General features: G+C 40.0%; 1 protein-coding gene across 1 annotated transcript in view; it reads left to right on the plus strand.

The window, feature by feature from the left end:
- Nucleotides 1–22,066, plus strand: part of FREM1 (FRAS1 related extracellular matrix 1) — a 154,185-nt gene that overhangs the window by 17,719 nt on the left and 114,400 nt on the right. Inside the window, exons 7-8 of the mRNA XM_060101238.1 lie at nt 14,636–14,767; nt 16,867–17,211. Coding sequence (XP_059957221.1) covers nt 14,636–14,767; nt 16,867–17,211 — 477 coding nt within the window. The remainder of the gene's footprint in view (nt 1–14,635; nt 14,768–16,866; nt 17,212–22,066) is intronic.

Here is a 22,066-nt window from a genome sequence, read left to right on the forward strand (position 1 = left end):
CCCATTTGTTTATTTTTGTTTTTATTTGTTTTTATTTCCATTTCTCTAGGAGGTGGGTCAAAAAGGATCTTGCTGTGATTTATGTCATAGAGTGTTCTGCCTGTGTTTTCCTCTAAGAGTTTTATAGTGTCTGGCCTTACATTTAGATCTTTAATCCATATTGAGTTTATTTTTGTGTATGGTGTTAGGAAGTGTTCTAATTTCATCTTTTACATGTAGCTGTCCAGTTTTCCCAGCACTACTTATTGAAGAGGCTGCCTTTTATTGGCATATAGTTGCTTATAATAATCTCTCATGATCCTTTGCATTTGCAGTGTCAGTTGTTACTTCTCCTTTTTCATTTGTAATTCTATTGAGTCTTCTATTTTTCTTGAAGACTCTGGCTAATGGTTTATCAATTTTGTTTATCTTCTCAAAGAACCAGCTTTTAGTTTTATTGATCTTTGCTATTGTTTCCTTCATTTCTTTTTCATTTATTTCTGATCTGATCTTTATGATTTCTTTCCTTCTGCTAACTTTGGGGTTTTTTGTTCTTCTTTCTCTAATTGGTTTAGGTGTAGGTTTAGGTTGTTTATTTGAGATTTCTCTTGTTTCTTGAGGTAGTATTGTATTGCTATAAACTTCCCTGTTAGAACTGCTTTTGCTGCATCCCATAGGTTTTGGGTCATCATGTTTTCATTGTCATTTGTTTCTAGGTATTTTTTGATTTGCTCTTTGATTTTTTCAGTGATCTCTTGGTTATTAAGTAGTGTATTGTTTAGCCTCCATGTTATTGTATTTTTTACAGATTTTTTCCTGTAATTGATATCTAGTCTCATTTCAATTTTCTTAAATTTACCAAGGCTTGATTTGTGACCCAAGGTATGATCTATCCTGGAGAATGTTCCATTAGCACTTGAGAAGAAAGTGTATTCTGTTGTTTGGGGATGGACTGTCCTATAAATATCAATTAAGTCCATCTTGTTTAATGTATCATTTATAGCTTGTATTTCCTTATTTATTTTCATTTTGGATGATCTATTGCTGAAAGTGGGGTGTTAAAGTCCCCTACTATGATTGTGTTACTGTCGATTTCCTCTTTTATGGCTGTTAGTGTTTGCCTTATGTATTGAGGTGCTCCTATGTTGGGTGCATAAATATTTACAATTGTTATATCTTCTTCTTGGATTCATCCCTTGATCATTATGTGGTGTCCTTCTTTGTCTCTAGTAATAGTCTTGGTTTTAAAGTCTGTTTTGTCTGATATGAGAATTGCTACTCCAGCTTTTGATTTCCATTTGCATGGAATATCTTTTTCCATCCCCTCACTTCCAGTCTGTATGTGTCCCTAGGTCCGAAGTGGGTCTTTTGTAGACAGCATATATATGGGACTTGTTTGTGTATCCATTCAGCCAGTCAGTGTCTTTAGTTGGAGCATTTAATCCATTTACATTTAAGGTAATTATCGATGTGTATGTTCCTATTACCATTTTCTTAATTGTTTTGGGTTTGGTATTGTAGGTCTTTTCCTTGTCTTGTGTTTCCTGCCTAGAGAAGTCCCTTTAGCATTTGTTTTAAAGCTGGTTTGGTGGTGCTGAATTCTCTTAGCTTTTGCTTGTCTGTAAAGGTTTTAATTTCTCCATCGAATCTGAATGAGATCCTTGTTGGGTAGAGTAATCTTGGTTGTAGGTTTTTCCCCTTTATCACTTTAAATATGTCCTGCCACTCCCTTCTGGCTTTCCGAGTTTCTGCTGAAAGATCAGCTGTTAACCTTATGGGGATTCCCTTGTATGTTATTTGTTGATTTTCCCTTGCTGCTTTTAATATTTTTTCTTCGTATTTAATTTTTGATAGTTTGATTAGTATAAGTCTTGGTGTGTTTCTCCTTGGATTTATCATGTATGGGACTCTCCATGCTTCCTGGACTTGATTAACTATTTCCATTCCCATATTAGGGAAGTTTTCAAGTATAATCTCTTCAAATATTTTCTCAGTCCCTTTCTTTTTCTCTTCCTCTCTGGGACCCCTATAATTCGAATGTTGGTGCGTTTAATGTTGTTGCAGAGGTCTCTGAGACTGTCCTCAATTCTTTCCATTCTTTTTCTTTATTCTGCTCTGCAGTAGTTCTTTCCACTATTTTATCTTCCAGGTCACATATCCGTTCTTTGCCTCCGTTATTCTGCTATTCATACCTTCTAGAGAATTTTTAATTTCATTTATTGTGTTGTTCATCACTGTTTGTTTGGTCTTTAGTTCTTCTAGGTCCTTGTTAAACGTTTCTTTTATTTTCTCCATTCTATTTCCAGGATTTGGGATCATCTTTACTATCATTATTCTGAATTCTTTTTTAGGTAGACTGCCTATTTCCTGTTCATTTGTTTGGTCTGGTGGGTTTTTACCTTGCTCCTTCATCTGCTGCCTTCTCATTTTTCTTAACTTACTGTGTTTGGGGTCTCCTGTTCCCAGGCTGCAGGTTTGTAGTTCCCGTTGTTTTTGGTGTCTGCCCATAGTAGCTAAGGTTGGTTTAGTGGGTTGTGTAGGCTTCCTGGTGTAGGGGACTAGTGCCTGTGATCTGGTGGATGAGGCTGGATCTTGTCTTTCTGGTGGGCAGGTCCATGTCTGGTGGTGTGTTTTGGGGTGTCTGTGGCCTTTTTATGATTTTAGGCAGCCTCTCTGCTAATGGGTGTGGTTGTGTTCCTGTCTTGCTAGTTGTTGGGCATAGGCTGTCCAGCACTGTAGCTTGTGGGTCGTTGAGTGGAGCTGGGTCTTGGTGTTGAGATGGAGATCTCTGGGAGATTTTCGCCATTTGATATTATGTGGAGCTGGGAGGTCTTTTGTGGACCAATATCCTGAACTTGGCTCTCCCACCTCTGAGGCACAGCCCTGATGCCTGGCTGGAGCACCAAGAGCCTGTCATCCACACGGCTCAGAATAAAAGGGAGGAAAATAAAAGAAAGAAAGAAAAAAGAAGATAAAATAAAGTCATTAAAATAAAAAGTTATTATTAAAATTTTTTTTAAGTAATAAAAAAAGAAAGTAGATAGCAACCAAACCAAAAAACAAATCCACCAATGATAACAAGCACTAAAAACTATGGTTAAAAAAAAAAAAAAAGGACGGACAGAACCCTAGGCCAAACGGTAAACGCAAAGCTATACAGACAAAATCACACACAGAAGCATGCACATACACACTCAGAAAAAGAGGAAAAGAGAAAAAAATATATATATATATTGTTGCTCCCAAAGTCCACTTCCTCAATTTGGGATGATTCATTGTCTATTCAGGTATTCCACAGATGCAGGTACATCAAGTTGACTGTGGAGATTTAATCCGCTGCTCCTGAGGATGCTGGGAGAAATTTCCCTTTCTTTTCTTTGTTCGCACAGCTCCTGGGGTTCAGGTTTGGATTTGGCCCCGCCTCTGCGTGAAGGTCGCCTGAGGGCATCTGTTCTTCGCTCAGACAGGACGGGGTTAAAGGAGCCACTGATTCGGGGGCTCTGGCTCACTCAGGCCGGGGGGGGGGGGGGGAGGGAGGGGCACGGAGGGCGGGGCGAGCCTGCGGCGGCAGACACCGGCGTGACGTTGCACCAGCCTGAGGCGCGCTGTGCGTCCTCTCGGGGAAGCCATCCCTGGATCACGGGACCCTGGCAGTGGCGGGCTGCACAGGCTCACGGGAGGGGAGGTGTGGAGAGTGACCTGTGCTCGCACACAGGCTTCTTGGTGGCGGCAGCAGCAGCCCCAGCGTCCCACGCCCGTCTCTGGGGTCCGCGCTTTTAGCCGCAGCTCGCGGCCGTCTCTGGAACTCCTTTAAGCAGCGCTCTTAATCCCCTCTCCTCGCGCACCAGGAAAGAAAGAGGGAAGAAAAAGTCTCTTGCCTCTTTGGCAGGTCCAGACTTTTTCCCGGACTCCCTCCCGGCTAGCTGTGGTGCACTAACCCCTTCAGGCTGTGTTCACGCCGCCAACCCCAGTCCTCTCCCTGTGCTCCAACCGAAGCCCGAGCCTCAGCTCCCAGCCCCGCCCCCCCCCCCCCCCCCCGGCGGGCGAGCAGACAAGCCTCTCAGACTGGTGAGTGCTGGTCGGCACCGATCCTCTCTGCGGCAATCTCTCCGCTTTGCCCTCCGCACCCCTGTTGCTGCGCTCTCCTCCGTGGCTCTGAAGCTTCCCGCGCTCCGCCACCCGCAGTCTCCGCCCGTGAAGGGGCTTCCTTTTGTGTGGAAACCTCTCCTCCTTCGCTGTGGGTACCGTCCCTATTCTTTCGTCTCTGCTTTTTCTTTTTTCTTTTGCCCTACCCAGGTACATGGGGGTGTTTCTTGCCTTTTGGGAGGTCTGAGGCCTTCTGCTAACGTTCAGTGGGTTTTCTGTAGGAGCTGTTCCACATGTAGATGTATTTCTGATATACCTGTGGGGAGGAAGGTGATTTCCACCTCTTACTGTTCCGCCATCTTTAAGCTCCTCCTTCTGACCTTTTTTTTTTTTTTTGCGGTAAGCAGGCCTCTCACTGTTGTGGCTTCTCCGGTTGCGGAGCACAGGCTCCGGACGCGCAGGCTCAGCGGCCATGGCTCACGGGCCCAGCCGCTCCATGGCATGTGGGATCTTCCCCGACCGGGGCACGAACCCGTGTCCCCTGCATCAGCAGGCCTACTCTCAACCACTGCGCCACCAGGGAAGCCCCTTCTGACCATTTTTAAATCAGATTGTTTGGTTTTCTGCTGGTGAGTTGTGTGAGCTGTTTATATATTTGGATATTTAGTAAGTTGTCTTTTCATTTTGTTGATGGTTTCCTTTGCTGTGCAAAAGCTTTTAAGTTTGATTAGATACCATTTGTTTATTTTTGCTTTTGTATCTGTTGCCTTAGGAGACAGATCCAAAAAAATATTGCTATGGTTTATGTCAAAGAGTGTTCTGCTATGTTTCCTTCCAGGTGCTTTATGGTTTCCAGGCTTACATTTAGGTCTTTAATCCATTCTGAGTTAATTTTTGTATATGACATGAGAAAATGTTATAATTTCATTCTCTTACATGTAGGGGCCTGGTTTACTGTAGGACTTTGCCTGAATTGAGCCAGGGACCTGTTACTGTTCCTTCAATCTCTAGACTGACTTACTTTATAGACCCAGAGCCCTTTGAAATGGAGGCAGGCACACTTGAGGAAGAAACTTCAGTAATATCACAAACATATAAGGGGACTCCCCTTCCCCAGTGGGACCTGTAGACATTTTTCATGGTCACTGCACACTGAGACTAGGCAACTACCTCCAACTTCTAGGAATTATTGAACAGTGACTTTGCAACAACACTGGTACCCGGGGACACAGGATGCCATTGTAGCGTGAGTTCACGGAGTCTGCGTTTAGGAGATAAATGGATTTTTAACCAGGATATCTGTCAGCGGTCTCAGTGGAACCCTGATTATCACTCATGGTTTATTTTGTAGTTTCTGCGTGGTAGTTTAAATAGCGACCCTCAGCAGATAGTAGAATCCTCGCTTTAGCTCCCAGACTCTTACAATAAAGGCTATTATGGTCTAAAAGACCAAAGGAAGCATGTGGTATTTCACGTGCCTAAAAAAATAATAAATCAAAAGCAATACTACATTCCTTGGGGGAACCGCAGGTATTAGAACCACCACCAAAGATGTGAAAAGAGTGGTGCGGTCTTACCACATCCTCATTATTTATTTATTTATTTATTTACATTTCATTTTTCAGAAAAATTTATTACAGTATAGCTGATTTACAATGTGTTAGTTTCAGGTGTACAGCAAAATGATTCAGTTATACATATATTCATTCTTTTTCAGGTTCTTTTTTCATATAGGTTAACACATAATATTGAGAAGAGTTCCCTGTGCTACATAGTAGGTCCTTGTTGGTTATCTATCTTATATATAGTAGTGTGTGTATGTTAATCCCAAGCTCCTGATTTAATCCTTCCCCACTTCTTTCCCCTTTGGTAACCATAAGTTTGTTTTCAATATCTGTAAGTCTGTTTCTGTTTTGTAAATAAGTTCATTTGTATCATTTTTAAAAATTAGATTCCACATGAGTGGTATCATATGATATTTGTCTTTCTCTGTCTGACTTACTTCACTTAGTATGATAATCTCTAGGTCCATCCATGTTGCTGCAAATGGCATCATTTCATTCTTTTTTTCTGGCTGAGTGATATTCCATTGCACATCTTATTTATCCATTCCTGTGTCAGTGGACATTTAGGTAACTTCCATGTCTTGGCTATTATAAGTAGTGTTGCAATGAACACTGGGGTGCATGTATCCTTTCAGATTATGGTTTTCTCTGGATATATGCCCAGGTGTGGGATTGCTGGATCATATGGTAGTTCTGTTTATAGTTTTTTAAGGAACCTTCATACTGTTCTCCATAGTGGTTGTACCAATTTACGTTCCCACCAACAATGTAGGAGGGTTCCGTTTTCTCCATACCCTCTCCAGCATTTATTGTTTGTAGAGTTTTTGGTAACGCCCATTCTGACCAGTGTGAGGTGATACCTCATTGTAGTTTTGATTTTCATTTCTCTGATAATTAGTGATGTTGAGTATCTTTTCATGTGCCTATTGGCCATCTGTATGTCTTCTTTGGAGAGGTGTCTATTTAGATCTTCCACCCATTTTTTGATTGGGTTGTTTGTTTTTTTGATATAGAGCTGTGTGAGCTATTTGTGTATTTTGGAGATTAATCCCTTGTTGGTCGCATCATTTGCAAATATTTCCTCCCATTCTGTGGGCTGTCTTTTCATTTTGTTGATGATTTCCTTTGCTGTGCTGAAGCTTTTGAGTTTAATTAGGTCCCATTTGTTTTTGTTTTTATTCTCATTACTCTAGAAGGTGGACCAAAGAAGATATTGCTGTGATTTATGTCAAAGAGTGTTCTGCCTTTGTTTTCCTCCAACAGTTTTATATTGTCCAGCCTTACATTTAGGTCTTTGATCCATTTTGAGTTTATTTTTGTGTATGGTGTTAGAGAATGTCCTAATTGCATTCTTTTACATATAGCTGTCCAGTTTTCCCAGCACCACTTCTTTTTTCCATTGTATATTCTTACCTCGTTTGTCATGGATTAATTGACCATAAGTGTTTGGGTTTATTTCTGGACTTCCTATTCTGTTCCATTGATCTATGTGTCTGTTTATGTGCCAGTATCATACTGTTTTGATTAATATAGGTTCGTAGTATAGTCTGAATTCAGGGGGCATGATACCTCCAGCTTTGTTCTTTTTTCTCAAGATTGCTTTGGCAATTCTGGGTCTTTTATGGTTTTATGTTAATTTTAGGATAATTTGTTCTAGTGTGAAAAATGTCATGGGTGTTTTGATAGGGATTACATTAAATCTATAGATTTCTTTGAGTAGTATGGACATTTCAACAATATTAATTTTTCCAATTCATGAACATGGGATATCTTTCCATTTCTTTGTATCATTTTCAATTTCTTTCAGCTTTCTGTAGTTTTCAGAGTACAGGTCTTTCACCTTCTTGGTTAAGTTTGTTCCTAGATATCTTATTGTTTTTGATGCAGTTTTAGAAAGGATTGTTTTCTCTTTATGATTGTTACTATTAGCTTATAGAAAAGCAACAGATTTCTGTATATTAATCTTGTATCCTGCAACTTTACCGAGTTCACTTATTAGTTCTAATAGTTTTTTGGTGGAGACTTTAAGGTTTTCTATATATAGTATCATGTCATCTGTAAATAGTGACAGTTTTACTTCTTCCCTTCCAGTTGGATGCCTTTTATTTCTTTTTCTTTTCTGAATGCTGTGGCTAGGACTTTCATTACTGTGTTAAATAGAAGTAGGGAGAGTGGGCATCCTAGTTTTGTTCCTGAGTTTAGCAAGAAGTCTTTCAGCTTTTCGCTGTTTAGTATGATGTTAGCTATGGATGTGTCATAAATGGCCTTTATTATGTTGGCACATGTTCCCTCTATATCAACTTTGTTAAGAATTTTTGTCATAAAAAGGTGTTGAATTTTATCAGATCCTTTTTTTGCACTTATTGAGATGATCATGGGATTTTTATCCTTCCTTTTGTTAATGTGGTATATCATATTGATTGATTTGTGGATCTTGAACCATCCTCACTTACCTGGAATAAATTCTACTTGATAATGTTGTATGATCCTTTTAATATATTGTTGATTTGGGTTTGCTAACATTTTGTTGAGTAATTTTGCCTCTATATTCGTCAGGGATATTGGCTGGTAATTTTGTCTAGTTTTGGTATCAGGTTAATGGTGGCCTTGTAGAGTTAATTTGGGAGAGTTCTCTCCGTTTCAATTTTTTAGAAATAGTTTAAGAAAGATAGGTATTAGCTGTTTTTTTATATATGTTTGGGATAATTCCCCAGTAAAGCTGTCAGTCCTGGGCTTTTGTTTGCTGGCAGTTTTTTTTTTATTATTAAAAAATTTTTTTTATTACTAATTCAGTTTCACTACTGGTGCACAATCTGTTCAGATTGTCTATTTCTTCCTGATCCAGTCTTGGAAGAGTGTATGTTTCTAGAAATTTATCCTTTTCCTCTAGGTTGTCCAATTTGTTCGCATATAACTGTTTGTATTATTCTCTTATGATTTTTTTCTCTGTGATATCGATTATTTCTCCTCTTTCATTTCTTACTTTGTTTATTTCAGTCCTCTCTATTTTTCTCGGTGAACCTGGACACAGGCTTAGCGTTTTTGTTTAACCTTTCAAAAAAGATTTTGGTTCCATTGATTTTTTTCTTTTTTTTTTTTTGTTCTCTATTTTTATTTATTTCCTCTTTGATCTTTATAATTTTCTTCCTTCTGCTGACTTTGGGCTTCCTTTGTTCTTCTCTTTCTAATTCCTTTAGGTAGTAGGGTAGGTTGTTTTTTAAGATTTTTCTTGTTTCTTAGGGTAGGCCTGTATTGCTATAAACTTCCCTCTTAGAACTGCTTTTTCTGTGTTCCATAGATCTTGGAAAGTTGTGGGTTTTTTTTTTTTTTTTTTCATTTCTCTAAAAGTATTTCCTGATTTCCTCTTTGATTTCTTCATTGACCCGTTGGTTTTTTTAGTAGCATGTTTTTTAGTCTCCATGTGTTTGTGTTTTTCTCATTTTTCTTCCTGCAATTGATTTCTGGTCATACCACTGTAATTGGAAAAATGCTTGATATCATTTCTATCCTCTTAAATGTTCTGAGACTTGTTTTGTAGCCTACCATGTGATCTATCCTGGAAAACATTCTCTGTACACTTGGAAAGAATGTGTATTCTGCTGTTTTTGGATGAAATATCCTGTAGGTATCTATTAAGTCCAACTGGTCTAAAGTGTCATTTAAGACTATTATTTCCTTGTTGACTTTATGTCTGGATGATCTGCCCATTGACGTAAGTAAGGTGTTAAATTCCCTTAATATTATTGTAACATTGTCAATTTCTCTCTTGATGTCTGTTAATATTTGCTTTATATACTTAGTTGCCCCTATATTAGGCATATTTGTTAGCAAATGTTATATCCTTTTCTTCTGTTTATCCCTTTATCATTATATAATGCCCATTTTGTCTTTTGGTAAGACTTTGTTTCAAAGTCTATTTTGTCTAATATGGGTATGCTTACCCCCTGCTTTCTTGTCATTTCCATTTGCATGAAGATATTTTTTCCATCACCTCACTTTCAGTCTGTGTGTTTTTAGCTCTGAAGTGGACCGCTTGTAAGCAGCACATGGATGGATCTTGGGTTTTATTGTGTGTTTTTTTTTTTAATCCAATCAGCCATCCTATGTCTTTTCAATGAAACATTAAGTCCACTGGCATTTAAAGTGATTATTGATAGGTATGTACTTATTGCCACTTTGTTACTTGTTTTCTGATTCTTTTTGTTGTTCCTCTCTGTTCTTTTCTTTTAGTTTCTTCCCTTGTGTTTGATGATTTTCTTTAGTGGTATGCTTGTGTTCCTTTACTACATGTTTGCATTTACTAGTGGGATTTTTCCTTTCCTACAGATTCTTACTTCTTGTTGTAGCCTATTCTTTTCCACTTAGAAAAGAACCTTTAACACTTCTTTTAGAATTGGTTTTGTGTTGATGTACTCTTAGTTTTTGCTTATGTGAGAAGTTCTTTATCCCTCCTTCAATTCTGAATGATAATCTTGCTGGATAGAATATCCTAGGTTGTAGGTTTTTCCCCTTCAGCACTTTAAATATATCATGCCACTTCCTTTTGGCCTGCAAAATTTCTGCAGAAAAATCCATTGGTAGCCTTATGGGGGTTCCCTTGTATGTGATTCTTTGTTTTTCTTCTGATACCTTTAGAATTCTCTTTTATCTTTAACTTTTGCCATTTTAGTTATGATACGTTTTGGTGTGGTTCTCTGATTTCATCTTGTTTGGGACGCTCTATGCTTCCTGTACCTGGATATCTGTTTTCTTCTTCAGGTTTGGGAAGTTTTCAGCTATAATTTCATCAAATAAATTTTTTTTTTTTTTTTTTTTTTTTTTTGCGGTATGCGGGCCTCTCACTGTTGTGGCCTCCCCCGTTGCGGAGCACAGGCTCCGGACGCGCAGGCTCCAGACGCGCAGGCTCAGCGGCCATGGCTCAAGGGCCCAGCCGCTCCGCGGCATATGGGATCCTCCCAGACCGGGGCACGAACCCGTATCCCCTGCATCGGCAGGCGGACTCTCAACCACTTGCGCCACCAGGGAGGCCCTCATCAAATAAATTTTGACCCCTTTTTTTTCTCTCTTCTCCTTCTAGGACCTGGGTAATGTGAATGTTATTATGTTTGATGTTCCAACAGTCCGTTAAACTGTTTTCAATTTTTAAAATTTGTTTCTCTTTTTGCTGATCTGATTGGATGTTTTCCATTATTCTGTCTTCTGGAACACTGTGTGTTCCTCTGTAGCACTTAGTCTGTTGTTAATTATTTCTAGTGTGTTTTTCATTTCAGTTATTGTATATTCAGTTTGGACTGTTTTTTTCATATTTTCTAGTTCATCTATTCTTTTCCCTAGTTCAGTCAGCATTCTTATTACTAATCTTTAAACTCTTTTTCTGGTAATTAATTCATCTCTGTTTCACTGGTTGGTTTTTCAGTTTTTTTTTTTTCTTTCGTTTGAAATAAAATCCTCTGTCTTCTTGTTTTGGTTAACTTTCTCTATCTCTATAAAATTAGGTAAAAGTTACCTATCCTGGTCTTGAATGTGTGTCCTTGTGTGAGAGCATCCCTATACAGTCTGTGTGTTCCCAGTGGATTTCACGGGAGAGCTTGATTTGGTGTGAACATAAGTCATGTCTTTCCCCAGAGTGTGCTGGCAGCTATCAACTTTGTAGGGGTTGGGGCTGGAGATGGAGGAGCTAGAGCCAGAGCCAGGTGTGAGTGGTAGCTTCTCCTCTGCTCAGTGGCCAACACCACCCTGGAGCTGGAGCAGAAACCCTGGGCTGGGCTCAAGCCAGCTCCCTCCCCCGCAACTGTGCACTCTCCTCAGCTATGGCAGCCCTGGTTCTAGTGGGGAACTGTGCCTCAGAGCAAGAGGGGCTGGAAAGGGTGCTTGGCATGGGCCAGGGCATGCACTGAGGCAGTTGTGGGAAACCAGCCAGAGTCCTGGGCAGTTTCAATCTGCTTTCTCTCTCTTGTTATGGGAGTGAGCAAGAATGTGTTCTTCATGAGCAGAGTCTAGATTTCTTACAGCCCTGTTGTCAGTCCTATTGGTTTTCAAACCATCTAAGGGCACTTGGCTTCCCACTGTTGGACCCCAGGTCTGGGGGACCCAGTATGTGGTTCAAGCCACTCCCCAGGGATATCTCCACCCTTGTAATCCCCCTCCTCTTCTGTGTCCCCTCCTAGGGGTGTAGGTCCCAACCTGATTGATTCTCTTCCTTTCCTACCCAACTCCATGTGGATCTTTTTTATAGCCCTGGTTGCATACGGGTCTTTCTGTCAGTCTCCAGTCCATTTCCAGTGAGAATTACTCCACATGTAGATGTATTTTTGATGTATTCACAGGAGTGGGAGGAGGACAGGAGGTGAATTCTGCATCTTCCTACTCTGCCGTCTTGACCTCCTCCTGCTTTATTTCTTTTAAAAGAAGGCTTTGCACTGCCTCTCATTCCTGAGTAGATTTAAAATGCAATGTATATATCTAGATCAAATGTAAATGTGAAATGTAAATGAAGATTTTTTTCCTTTCCCATTAATACCATCAAGAGCATTCAAAACATACTTATAAACAGTGTTGGTAGGTTCAGTTAACACAGAAAATATCTGTCTGATTTAAATACTCAGGTGGCAGCTTAAACCTATTACCTCTTGTGCTTGTGTGTGTGTATGTGTGTGTGCTTGCACATGGGTAACATACTATGTGTGTGTATTTGTATGTATGTGAGTTTCAGTAGAGATGGACAACGTTGGTTGGGCATCCTTGATTTATAATCTGGCTCTCTGTCCTACTCTACCTCTGTTTGAGGGATAATGAGAGAAAAGAATGAATTAGTGATCTAAAGTTTAGTAATAATCAAATATTAATTACATTATTGCTTGAGTATAGAGACTTAATGGTCTGCATGTGTGTGTGTGATCTGTGAAATCAGGCTTGTTAAGAGCTCCAAACCTGGTTTTGACTAGTTTGGACACCAGAGTTCTTTTTTTTTTTTTTTTTTGCGGTATGTGGGCCTCTCACTGCTGTGGCCTCTCCTGTTGCGGAGCACAGGCTCCTGACGCGCAGGCTCAGCGGCCATGGCTCATGGGCCCAGCCACTCCATGGCATGTGGGATCCTCCCGGACCGGGGCACGAACCCACATCCCCTGCATCGGCAGGCGGACTCCCAGGCACTGCGCCACCAGGGAAGCCCCAGAGTTCTTTTTAAAATGAAATTTTATTTATTATGAACTTAAGTTCATCATTGAAAACTTGGAAAGCACAATAAGTAGGATAAATAATAATGAGTTAATAGTAATGAATAAATGAATGAAATAATAATGGGTGAATAAAATCACTCATTACTCCACTACAAAGACATAACCACCATTACTATCTTGCTATATAAATTGCTAGTGTTCTCACTTGCTCCTTTCCTGCATCCCATGATGCCTTGTCCTGTGTTGTACTGTGCACTCTTGGCTTCAAAACCCTTATTACCAGTCGCAGAGATTCTTTATATGTGCTTGTCCTCCCTCTCTCCCTCTTTCCCTGCTTCCCTTCCTTCTAACCATCCTTATTTCTCTCTCCCGCACTACCTCCTCCCTCCCTCCCTTCCTTCCTTCCTTTCTCTCTTTCTTTCAATATGCCATATGTCTTAGCCCAGGTACCATAGCAAACAGCCCCTTAGGCAGATTACATGCACTAACCCTTTACTGAAAACTAGAGTAAGGGGAAGGGAAGTTGGGAGTTTGGGGGCAGCAAATAAAAAGGTGGTGTGACTGAGCTGGTCATAGGTTTACAAGAAAATAAAGCTGATTGCTCGATAGTGCTGATACCTCCAGTAGGAGGTGAACCCACTCTGTGTGGGAAGAGTCAGGGGTGGGGTTGAGAAAGTGTGAACAAACACATGTCAGCTCCTTCCATCTCCTCTCTCACCCTGGTCAGTTTGCCTCACTGGATCTTAACTCCCCACACGCCTAGGTTGTGTTACCTGGCTCTTCTTAACAGCCACTGTACAAACTCCTTGAGTCCCATGGTGTGGGACCTGGCCATGGTCACAGGGAAGGTCACGCCAAAACCTCATCTGGTGGGCAGTTGAGGGCAGCAGCAGAAGATGAGGCAGTGGTGGCAGCCAGGGCTTTACAGTGTGGGGACTGTGGGAAGCTTATTGGAACTGCTGCAGCTAGAAAGCAGGCAAATGGTCAACATCAGGAGGAAGGGGAGCTGCTTAGATTCGAGGGGAAGCATTAACTGGGTCCACCAGTGCACTATCTTTAAATTTCATCACCTTGCTTCTTTAAAAGGCTTTGCTCCTTTTCGAGCGTCTCTTCAGTCTGTTGGCCCCCAGCTCTACTGGGTAATGGGAATGGGATGATGCTGCTGCCTGTCTCTAATGGCCGTGTTCAGTCTGGAATCTGTATTCTTGCTCCGAGCAGCACTCATTCTCTCCCCATTTTCCCTCCAGCATGCTGGGTCCAAGGAGAAGGTTTTATTTTTAATTCCTTTAGTTACAAACGTCCCTTCCTTATTAGAGTCTAGATTAAAACACAGCCCTCATTATAAAGTGTCAGAACTTTCCTGTCTAATCTCATTAAATATTCCCTAGCACAGTAACTCTGTATTTGACCACTTTAATTCTCTATCCCATGGGATACTTATGCTCTTATAATTTATGTGTAAAAGTACTTCTGACTCTTTCCCACTTAAAATATGTGAATGCAGCCTTTGAAAAATTCCTTGTGGACCTTTTTGAACTAGAGACCACTGTGAACATAACATCTGTTATTTCCTTCTAATATTTATTTTTGGCACCATCATGCCTCTAAAGGATATGTCATAAGGAACCAGTTGTCAGGTTGGAGTTAATAGTACTAATAGTAAAAATATTACTTAAAATAAACACTAAATTCCAGTTTCTCGAGAAGCTTTTGAAGATACAATTTTTACCTAGTTTTGTGAGTGAAAATTCTTTAATCTTGTCTTAAAGTAGGCATCTTGGCATGTCATAGAACTTTCCAGGACAATTTTTATGCTTTCTTTTGTAGGTCTGAATCTCCTAGAGGGACAGTCTCGGGCCATCACTTGGGAACAGTTTCAGATTGTTGACAATGATGACATTCATGCTGTCCAGGTAGTCACTGGGGATGGCCTGCAGCATGGACAGCTTACTCTGAGAGGTGAATGAACAAACTTTGTAACTTAGAAAAAAGCCCAAGGAGTATTTTCTCCAAAAGCAAATCATATTTAACAGGATATGTGTAGTATCTCTTGGGCTTCATTTCTAAATGAATTATCATAATCCCCAGATCCGGAGATCTTGAAACCATTGGCTTTTGTATTAGGATGCTCAAATCAATGGATGACATTTTATGAGTGCTCTTTTGTACTTGAGTCATTATTTAAATCTCAGATTTGCTTTCTGGAGCCATGTAGGGCTCCTTCTAAATATACTCCTTAACTGATTATCTCATCCTAGTTCAAAGACAAAATATTTCCTTTTCATTTCTCTGCTCCAGAGAGATGCAGTGAAAAACAGGAAAACTTATGTTTTTTAATTAGTCATAATTATGCTATTATGTTATTAGTAGCAGTTGCTGCAGTTTAAAAGAAATGAATTTATAGTTATAAGGATGGTAGTTAACAAGGTAATGGCCCTAATAAAAATATCCATACTTAATGATAATATAGTCCATTCCTTGTAATGAGCTCAGAGGATTTAATTCTATTATCTCTTAGTTTGCCTAACTGTTAAGTAGAAAGAGAGCTCTTATTTATCATTGTTTGTGATTAGGAAATTCTGAAAAAAATAAAATCAAAAATAAAATGATAAATTCTCTTGCCTAATCCCAAGACAATGGGAGTTTAGCTTAAGCTGGATGTATTAGTTAGCATGGATGTTCAGCTGCATGTAAGGAAAACCCAACTACAGCAGCTTAAAAATTCAGGAGTCACTCTCTCCTTGTGACAAGTTGCACAGAGGTAGGTATTCTGTATCCATGATGCCAGCGGCTCTTTTCTGCTCTGTCAGTGGTCACAGGATGGTGCCTACACCTCTAGGCTTTTAATCAGTGTTAGGGGAAGGAAGAAAGAGAAGGAACAATAAAAAAAATTAGGCCATCTAAGTTTGCTCTATTTTACAACTTTTCCTAGGAGCCTGATACAATGAAGTCTGATTATATCTCTTATCAAGTTACATACTATCCCCCTAGGTGCAGCAGAGTCTGGGAACCTGAGTATTTTTAAATAGTCATATTACCATTCTAAATAAAACTAGGATTCTTGTACTGAGGAAGAAACAGAAAGTTCCTGTTGGGCAAGTAACTCATAGTGTTCATTATACTCATGTTTAATCCATAAAACCATATGGAGTGGGGAAAGAAATAGGACACCTGCCATCAAGAATTGTAATAGTTTGTGCAGAGTGAAGCAATGTTTATCAGTACTATAGAAATGAAGTGGAGAGTCATAGCCCATAATGCAATGATGTTCTGGCTCAGAGGAAGAAAATGGTGTAAACATTTATTAAGCATTTACTTTGTGCCAGATCATACAAAACATTCTACATACTTTATCTCACATCAGCTTTATGAAGCAAGGTACTATTATTACACTCACTTTGCATATGGGAACCTGAGACTTAGAGAAGTTGACTTGTCTGTCTGGAAAGTGGCCGAGCTGGGATTCGAACCCAGGCCATTTGCTACCAGAGCTCTAGCTCTTGCTCATTAAGCTATTGATTCTCAAACTTTAGTGTGCATTAGACTCCTGAAGGGCTTGATAAAACATAAATTGCTAGGACCCACCAGCAGAATTTCTAATTCAGTAGGTCTGGGGTAGGACCTGAGAACTTGCATATATAATGACTTCCCAGATGGTGCTGATGCTGCTAGTTCGAGACCACTACTCTAAGAAGTGCTGTCGGATGATGATAATGAGTCGAAGAAAAATTAATACTTATTGTAGGTACACTATTGTTTGAGTTCTCTCATCCTTAAGAGGGAATGTTAGGTAGGTATTATTATCTCTGTTTTATAGATGAGTCTCAAATAAATTAAACACCTTGCCCAAGTCCACCCAGCTAATAAGTATTACAGCCAGTATTCAAAACCAGGTCTTTGGAGCCCCAGAACCCACTAAACAATCTATGGTTTTTCCAGGCGAGGGAAGCATTGGCTGCACCACTTTGCATTTCACACCCTCTCCTGTAGTGCTGCTTTCACTAACCTGCTGCCTCCACACCTTTTTCATTCCGCTCCACCTCTCTTCTTTCCATCAGGGGGGAAGGGGTTTCTCTTCACCGTGGCTGACCTTCAGGCTGGAGTCGTTCAATATCATCATGACGACAGTGACTCCACCAAAGACTTTGTGGTCTTCAGGATATTCGACGGCCAACACAGCATCCGACATAAGTTTCCCATCAACATCTTGCCCAAAGATGATAGTCCACCATTCCTCATAACCAATGTTGTGATTGAACTGGAGGAGGGGCAGACCATACTGATCCAAGGTTCCAAGCTGAGAGCTTCAGACATGGACTCCAGTGATGACTACATCTTCTTTAATATCACGAAACCCCCGCAGGCTGGAGAGATCATGAAGAAGCCAGCACCAGGACTGATAGGTAAGTTCTGGGCATTTAAGATCATTTGTGTCAGAATTTGTGCTAAGGGGGACATCAAGTTAATGGTGTAAGATTCTATTATTATTATTACCATTTCGTAGATGGGAAGCCTGAGATTTAGGTTAAGTTGATCTATCCATATGGAATCTAGAAAGTTCCAGAGCTGGGCCTCAAGATAACTGTTACACCATGAAAAATTAAGTCTGCTATGCAAGGTAAGAGAACAAATAAGGTTGAAGAGATATGTTTGACCTATTCTAGATGATTGATAAAGAAATTTCATGAATAACGTTTATTTACATTTTGTTAGAATAATTTCATAACTACTTTTTGAAGTAAGTAGGTCAGGAGCGTGACAAAATAGGTATCAAGCAGTTTTACTTAAGACTGTTTCTTTTTTTAAACATATTTAATTTTATTTTTAATTAATTAATTATTTAAAAATTGAGATATAGTTGATGTACAATATTATATGTTTCAGGTGTATAACATAGTGATTCACAATTTTTAAATGTTATAATCCATTTATTGTTATTATAAAATATTGGCTATATTCCCCGTGTTATACAACATATCTTGAAGCTTATTTATTTTATACATAGTAGTCGGAACCTCTTAATCCTATATGCCTATATTGCTCCTCCCCCTTCACTCTCCCCATGGGTAGCCACTAGTTTGTTCTCTATATCTGTGAGTCTGTTTCTTTTTTGTTATATTCACTAGTTTGTTGTATTTTTTAGATTCCATGTGTTAGTGATATCATACATTATTTGTCTTTCTCTGACATTTCATTTAGCATAATACCCTCTAAGTCCATCCACATTGTTGCAAAATTTCATTCTTTTTAATGGCTGAGTAGTATTCCATTGTATGTATATATATGTGTGTGTGTGTGTATACACACCACATCTTCTTTGTCCATTCATTTGTTGATGGACACTTGGGTTGCTTCTGTGTATTGGCTATTGTATTGTAGATAGTGCTACAATGAACATTGGGGTGCATATATCTTTTCAAATTAGTGTTTTCATTTTTTTCAGTCATATATCTAGGAGTGGAATTGCTAGGACATATGGTAGTTCTATGTTTAGTCTTTTAAGAAACCTCCGTACTGTTTTCCACAATGGCTCACCAATTTACATTCCCACCAACAGTGTACAAGGTTCCCTTTTCTCCACATCCTTGCCAATATTTGTTATTTATGTTCTTTTCGATGATAGCCATTCTGACAGGTGTGAAGTGATACCTCATTTGCAATTCTCTGATGATTAGTGATGTTGAGCATCTTTTCATGTGCTTTTTGGCAATCTGTATGTCTTTGGAAAAATGTTTACTCAGTTCTTCTGCCATTTTTTATTCAGGTTGTTTGTTTTTTTGCTGTTGAGTTGTAAGAGCTGTTTGTATATTTTGGATATTAACCCCTTATTGGTCATATCATTTGCAATATTTTCTCCCATTCAATACGTTGTCTTTTTGTTTTGCTGATGTGCAAAAGCTTTTAAGTTTAACTAAGTCCCATTTTATTTGTGCTTTTATTTCTTTTGCTTCAGGAGACAAATCCAAAAAAATCGTTACAATTTATGTCAAAGTGTGTTCTGCCTTTGTTTTCTTCTAGGAGTTTTATGGTTTCAGATCTTACATTTAGGTCTTTAATCCACTTTGAGTTTATTTTGTTTATATGGTGTTAGAGAATGTTCTAATTTCATTCTTTTACATGTAGCTGTCCAGTTTTCCCAGCACCATTTATTGTAGAGACTGTCTTTTCTCCATTGTATATTCTTGTCTCCTTTGTTGTAGATTAATTGAACATAAATGCATGGGTTTATCTCTGGGTTCTCTATTTTGTTCTATTGATCTGTGTGTCTGCTGTGTGCCAGTATCATACTGTTTTGCTTATTGTAGCTTTGTGGTACAGTCTGAAGTCAGGGAGTGTGGTTCCTCCCAGCTCTGTTCTTTCTCAAGATTGCTTTGGCACTTCGGGGTCTTTTGTGTTTCCATACAAATTTTAAAATTATTTGTTCTAGTTATGTGAAAAGTGCCCTTGATATTTTAATAGGGATTGCATTGAATCTCTAGGTTGTCTTGGGTAGTATGGTCATTATAACAATTTTAATTCTTCCAATACATGAACAGTGCATATCTTTCCATCTCTTTGTGTTGTCTTCAATTTCTTTCATCAGTGTTTTAATTTTGGATACATTTTAACAACCCTGCATTTGTACTCTCCTCCCCTCACAGCTACTGTTTTTGATGTCATATATTACATCTTATTTTTTGTATATCCCTTAACTGCTTATTATGGATGTAGATGATTTTACTACTTTTGTCTTTTAATCTTCCTCCTATCTGTGTGTGTGGATGATTTACTACCTTTATACTGTGTGTTTGCCTTTACCAATGAGCATTTTGCTTTTGCAGTTTTCATGTTTCTAGTTGTGGTATTTTCTTTTTCTCTTAGAGAAGTTCCTTCAACATTTCTTGTTAAGCTGAACTCTTTTAGCTTTTGCTTGTCTGTAAAGCTATTGATCTCTCCATCAAATCTGAACAAATCTGAATTGTACCCTTGCTGGGTAGAATATTCTTAGTTGTAGGTTTTTCCTTTGCATCACTTTAAATATATTGTGCCACTCTCTCTGGCCTTCAGAATTTCTGTTGAAATTGAGCTGATAGCCTTATGGGTGTTCCCTTGTATGTTACTTGTTGCTTTTCCCTTGCCATTTTTAATATTCTCTCTTTATCTTTAATTATGCCATTTTATTTTTATTTTATATTTTAAAAAATATTTATTTTATTTACTTATTTTCCTTATCATTATTATTTTTTTTGGCTGTGTCATGTCTTAGTTGCAGCACATGGGATCCTTGTTGAGGCACTCTGGATCCATTATGGCATGCGGTCTCTTCATTGCAGTGCTCGGGCTTCCTTCTAGTTGTGGCATGTGGGTTTTCTCTCTCTAGTTGTGGCGAGTGGGCTAGAGGGTACGTGGGCTCTGTAGTTGTGGTGTGTGGGCTTGGTTGCCCCATGGCATGTGGGATCTTAGTTCCCCGACCAGGGATCGAACCTGCATCCCCTGCATTGGAAGGCTGATTCTTTACCACTGGACCACCAGGGAAGTCCCAATTTTGCCATTTTAATTATAATATGTCTTGGTGTGTTCCTCTTTGAATTAATCCTATATAGGACTCTCTGTACTCCCTACACTTAGATATCTGTTTCCTTTACCAGGTTAGGGAAGTTTTCATCTATTATGTCTGCAAATATGTTGATAGGTTCTCTGTTTCTTTTCCTTCTGGGACCCTTATAATGTGAATATTAGTGTGCTTGAGGTTGTCCCAGAGGTCTCTTAAGCTGTCCTCATTTCTTTTCATTCTTTTTTCTTTTTTCTGTTCAGCATCAGTGATTTCCACTACTCTGTCTTCCAGCTTCCTGGTCATTTCTTCTGTATCATTTAGTCTACTGTTGATTCCTTGTACTGTATTTTTCATTTCAGTTATTGTATTCTTTATCTCTGTTTGGTTGTTCTTCATATTTTCTAACTCTTTGTTAAAAAGCTTCTAACTTCTTGTTCTATGCATCCATTCTTTTCTTGGGTTCTTTGATCATCTTTATCATCACACTACCCTTATCTCTTTCTCAGGTAGATTGCCTATCTCCACTTCACTTAGTTCTTCTTCTGGGGTTTTATCTTGTTTGTTAGAAACACGTTTGTTCCTTTGTTGCCTTATTTTGCCTAGGTTGCTGTTTTTATTTTTATGTATCTGGTAGGTTAGTTACATTTCCCAATCTTAGAGAAGTAGCCTTTTGGAGGAGACATCCTGTGTGTCCCAGCAGCACATCCCCCTCTCATCACCTGGGCTATATGCTCTAGGGGTTCCCCCAATGAGGACTGAGTGTGTCCTTCTCTTGTGGTGGGCTGACTATGTAGGCAGTCTTGTAGGCTTGATTTGCACCCTGTCCAGTTGGTTGCCAGGCCCTGCCTTGTGTGGAGGTTGCTGACTGCTTGTTGGTGGGACCGGGTCACAAGGTGGTGTTGACTACAGAACCCCAGGGGGCCCTGGGGCTAGTGCTGGCTCATTATTGGGTTGAGTCAAGGTCCAGGAGACTCCAGGGCTGTTACCCACCCACTGTTGTGTTGAAACAGGTCCTGGGGCTAATGCTGGCCTACTGGTGGGCAGAGCCAGATCCTGGAGTCTGCTTGCAGGACCCAGGGGTCCTAGAGCTGGTTTTGGATCACTGGTGGGTGGGACTACTTCCTGACACAGTTGGGTACAGGGTCCAGGGAGTCCTGAAGCTTGTGTTGGTCTACTAGTAGGCGGAACCATAGCCCAGTTGGTCCCCGTGCAGGTTCTGGCCTATTAGTGGGCAGGTCATGTCTGCAGGCCGCATATCTGTGGCTTTCTTTCAGCTAGTGTCTGCCCCTTGGTGGATGAAACTAGTCTGGAAGCTAGAGCAGGCTCCCTGGAGGGTGGGGCTGGGGCCCAGGCTATTCTGGAGCTGGTGCCTGCCCAGTGGTGGGTGGAGCTGGATCCTGAGCTCTCTGGTGGACAGGGCAATGTCCAGAAACAGCTGTTCACGCAGGAGGTCTTATGACAGCCTGTCTGCTGGTGAGTAAAGATGCGTCCCCACCCAGTTAGTTGCTTGGCCTGAGGCATCCCAGCATTGGAGCCTACAGGCCTGTGGGCTGTGTCAGGACTGGGTCTTCACCCTAATAAGCTAAAGAGAAGATTCCACAATGGCATTTGCCAGTGCCAGTATCCATGTGGTAGAGAACAAGTTCCCAAAATGGCTGTTGCCAGTGTCTGTGTCCCTAGGGTGAGCTGCAGTTGCCTCCTGTCTCTCCAGAGATTCTTCTAGA

This window comes from Mesoplodon densirostris, chromosome 6 (assembly GCF_025265405.1).
Source record: "Mesoplodon densirostris isolate mMesDen1 chromosome 6, mMesDen1 primary haplotype, whole genome shotgun sequence".
NCBI lineage: Eukaryota > Metazoa > Chordata > Mammalia > Artiodactyla > Ziphiidae > Mesoplodon > Mesoplodon densirostris.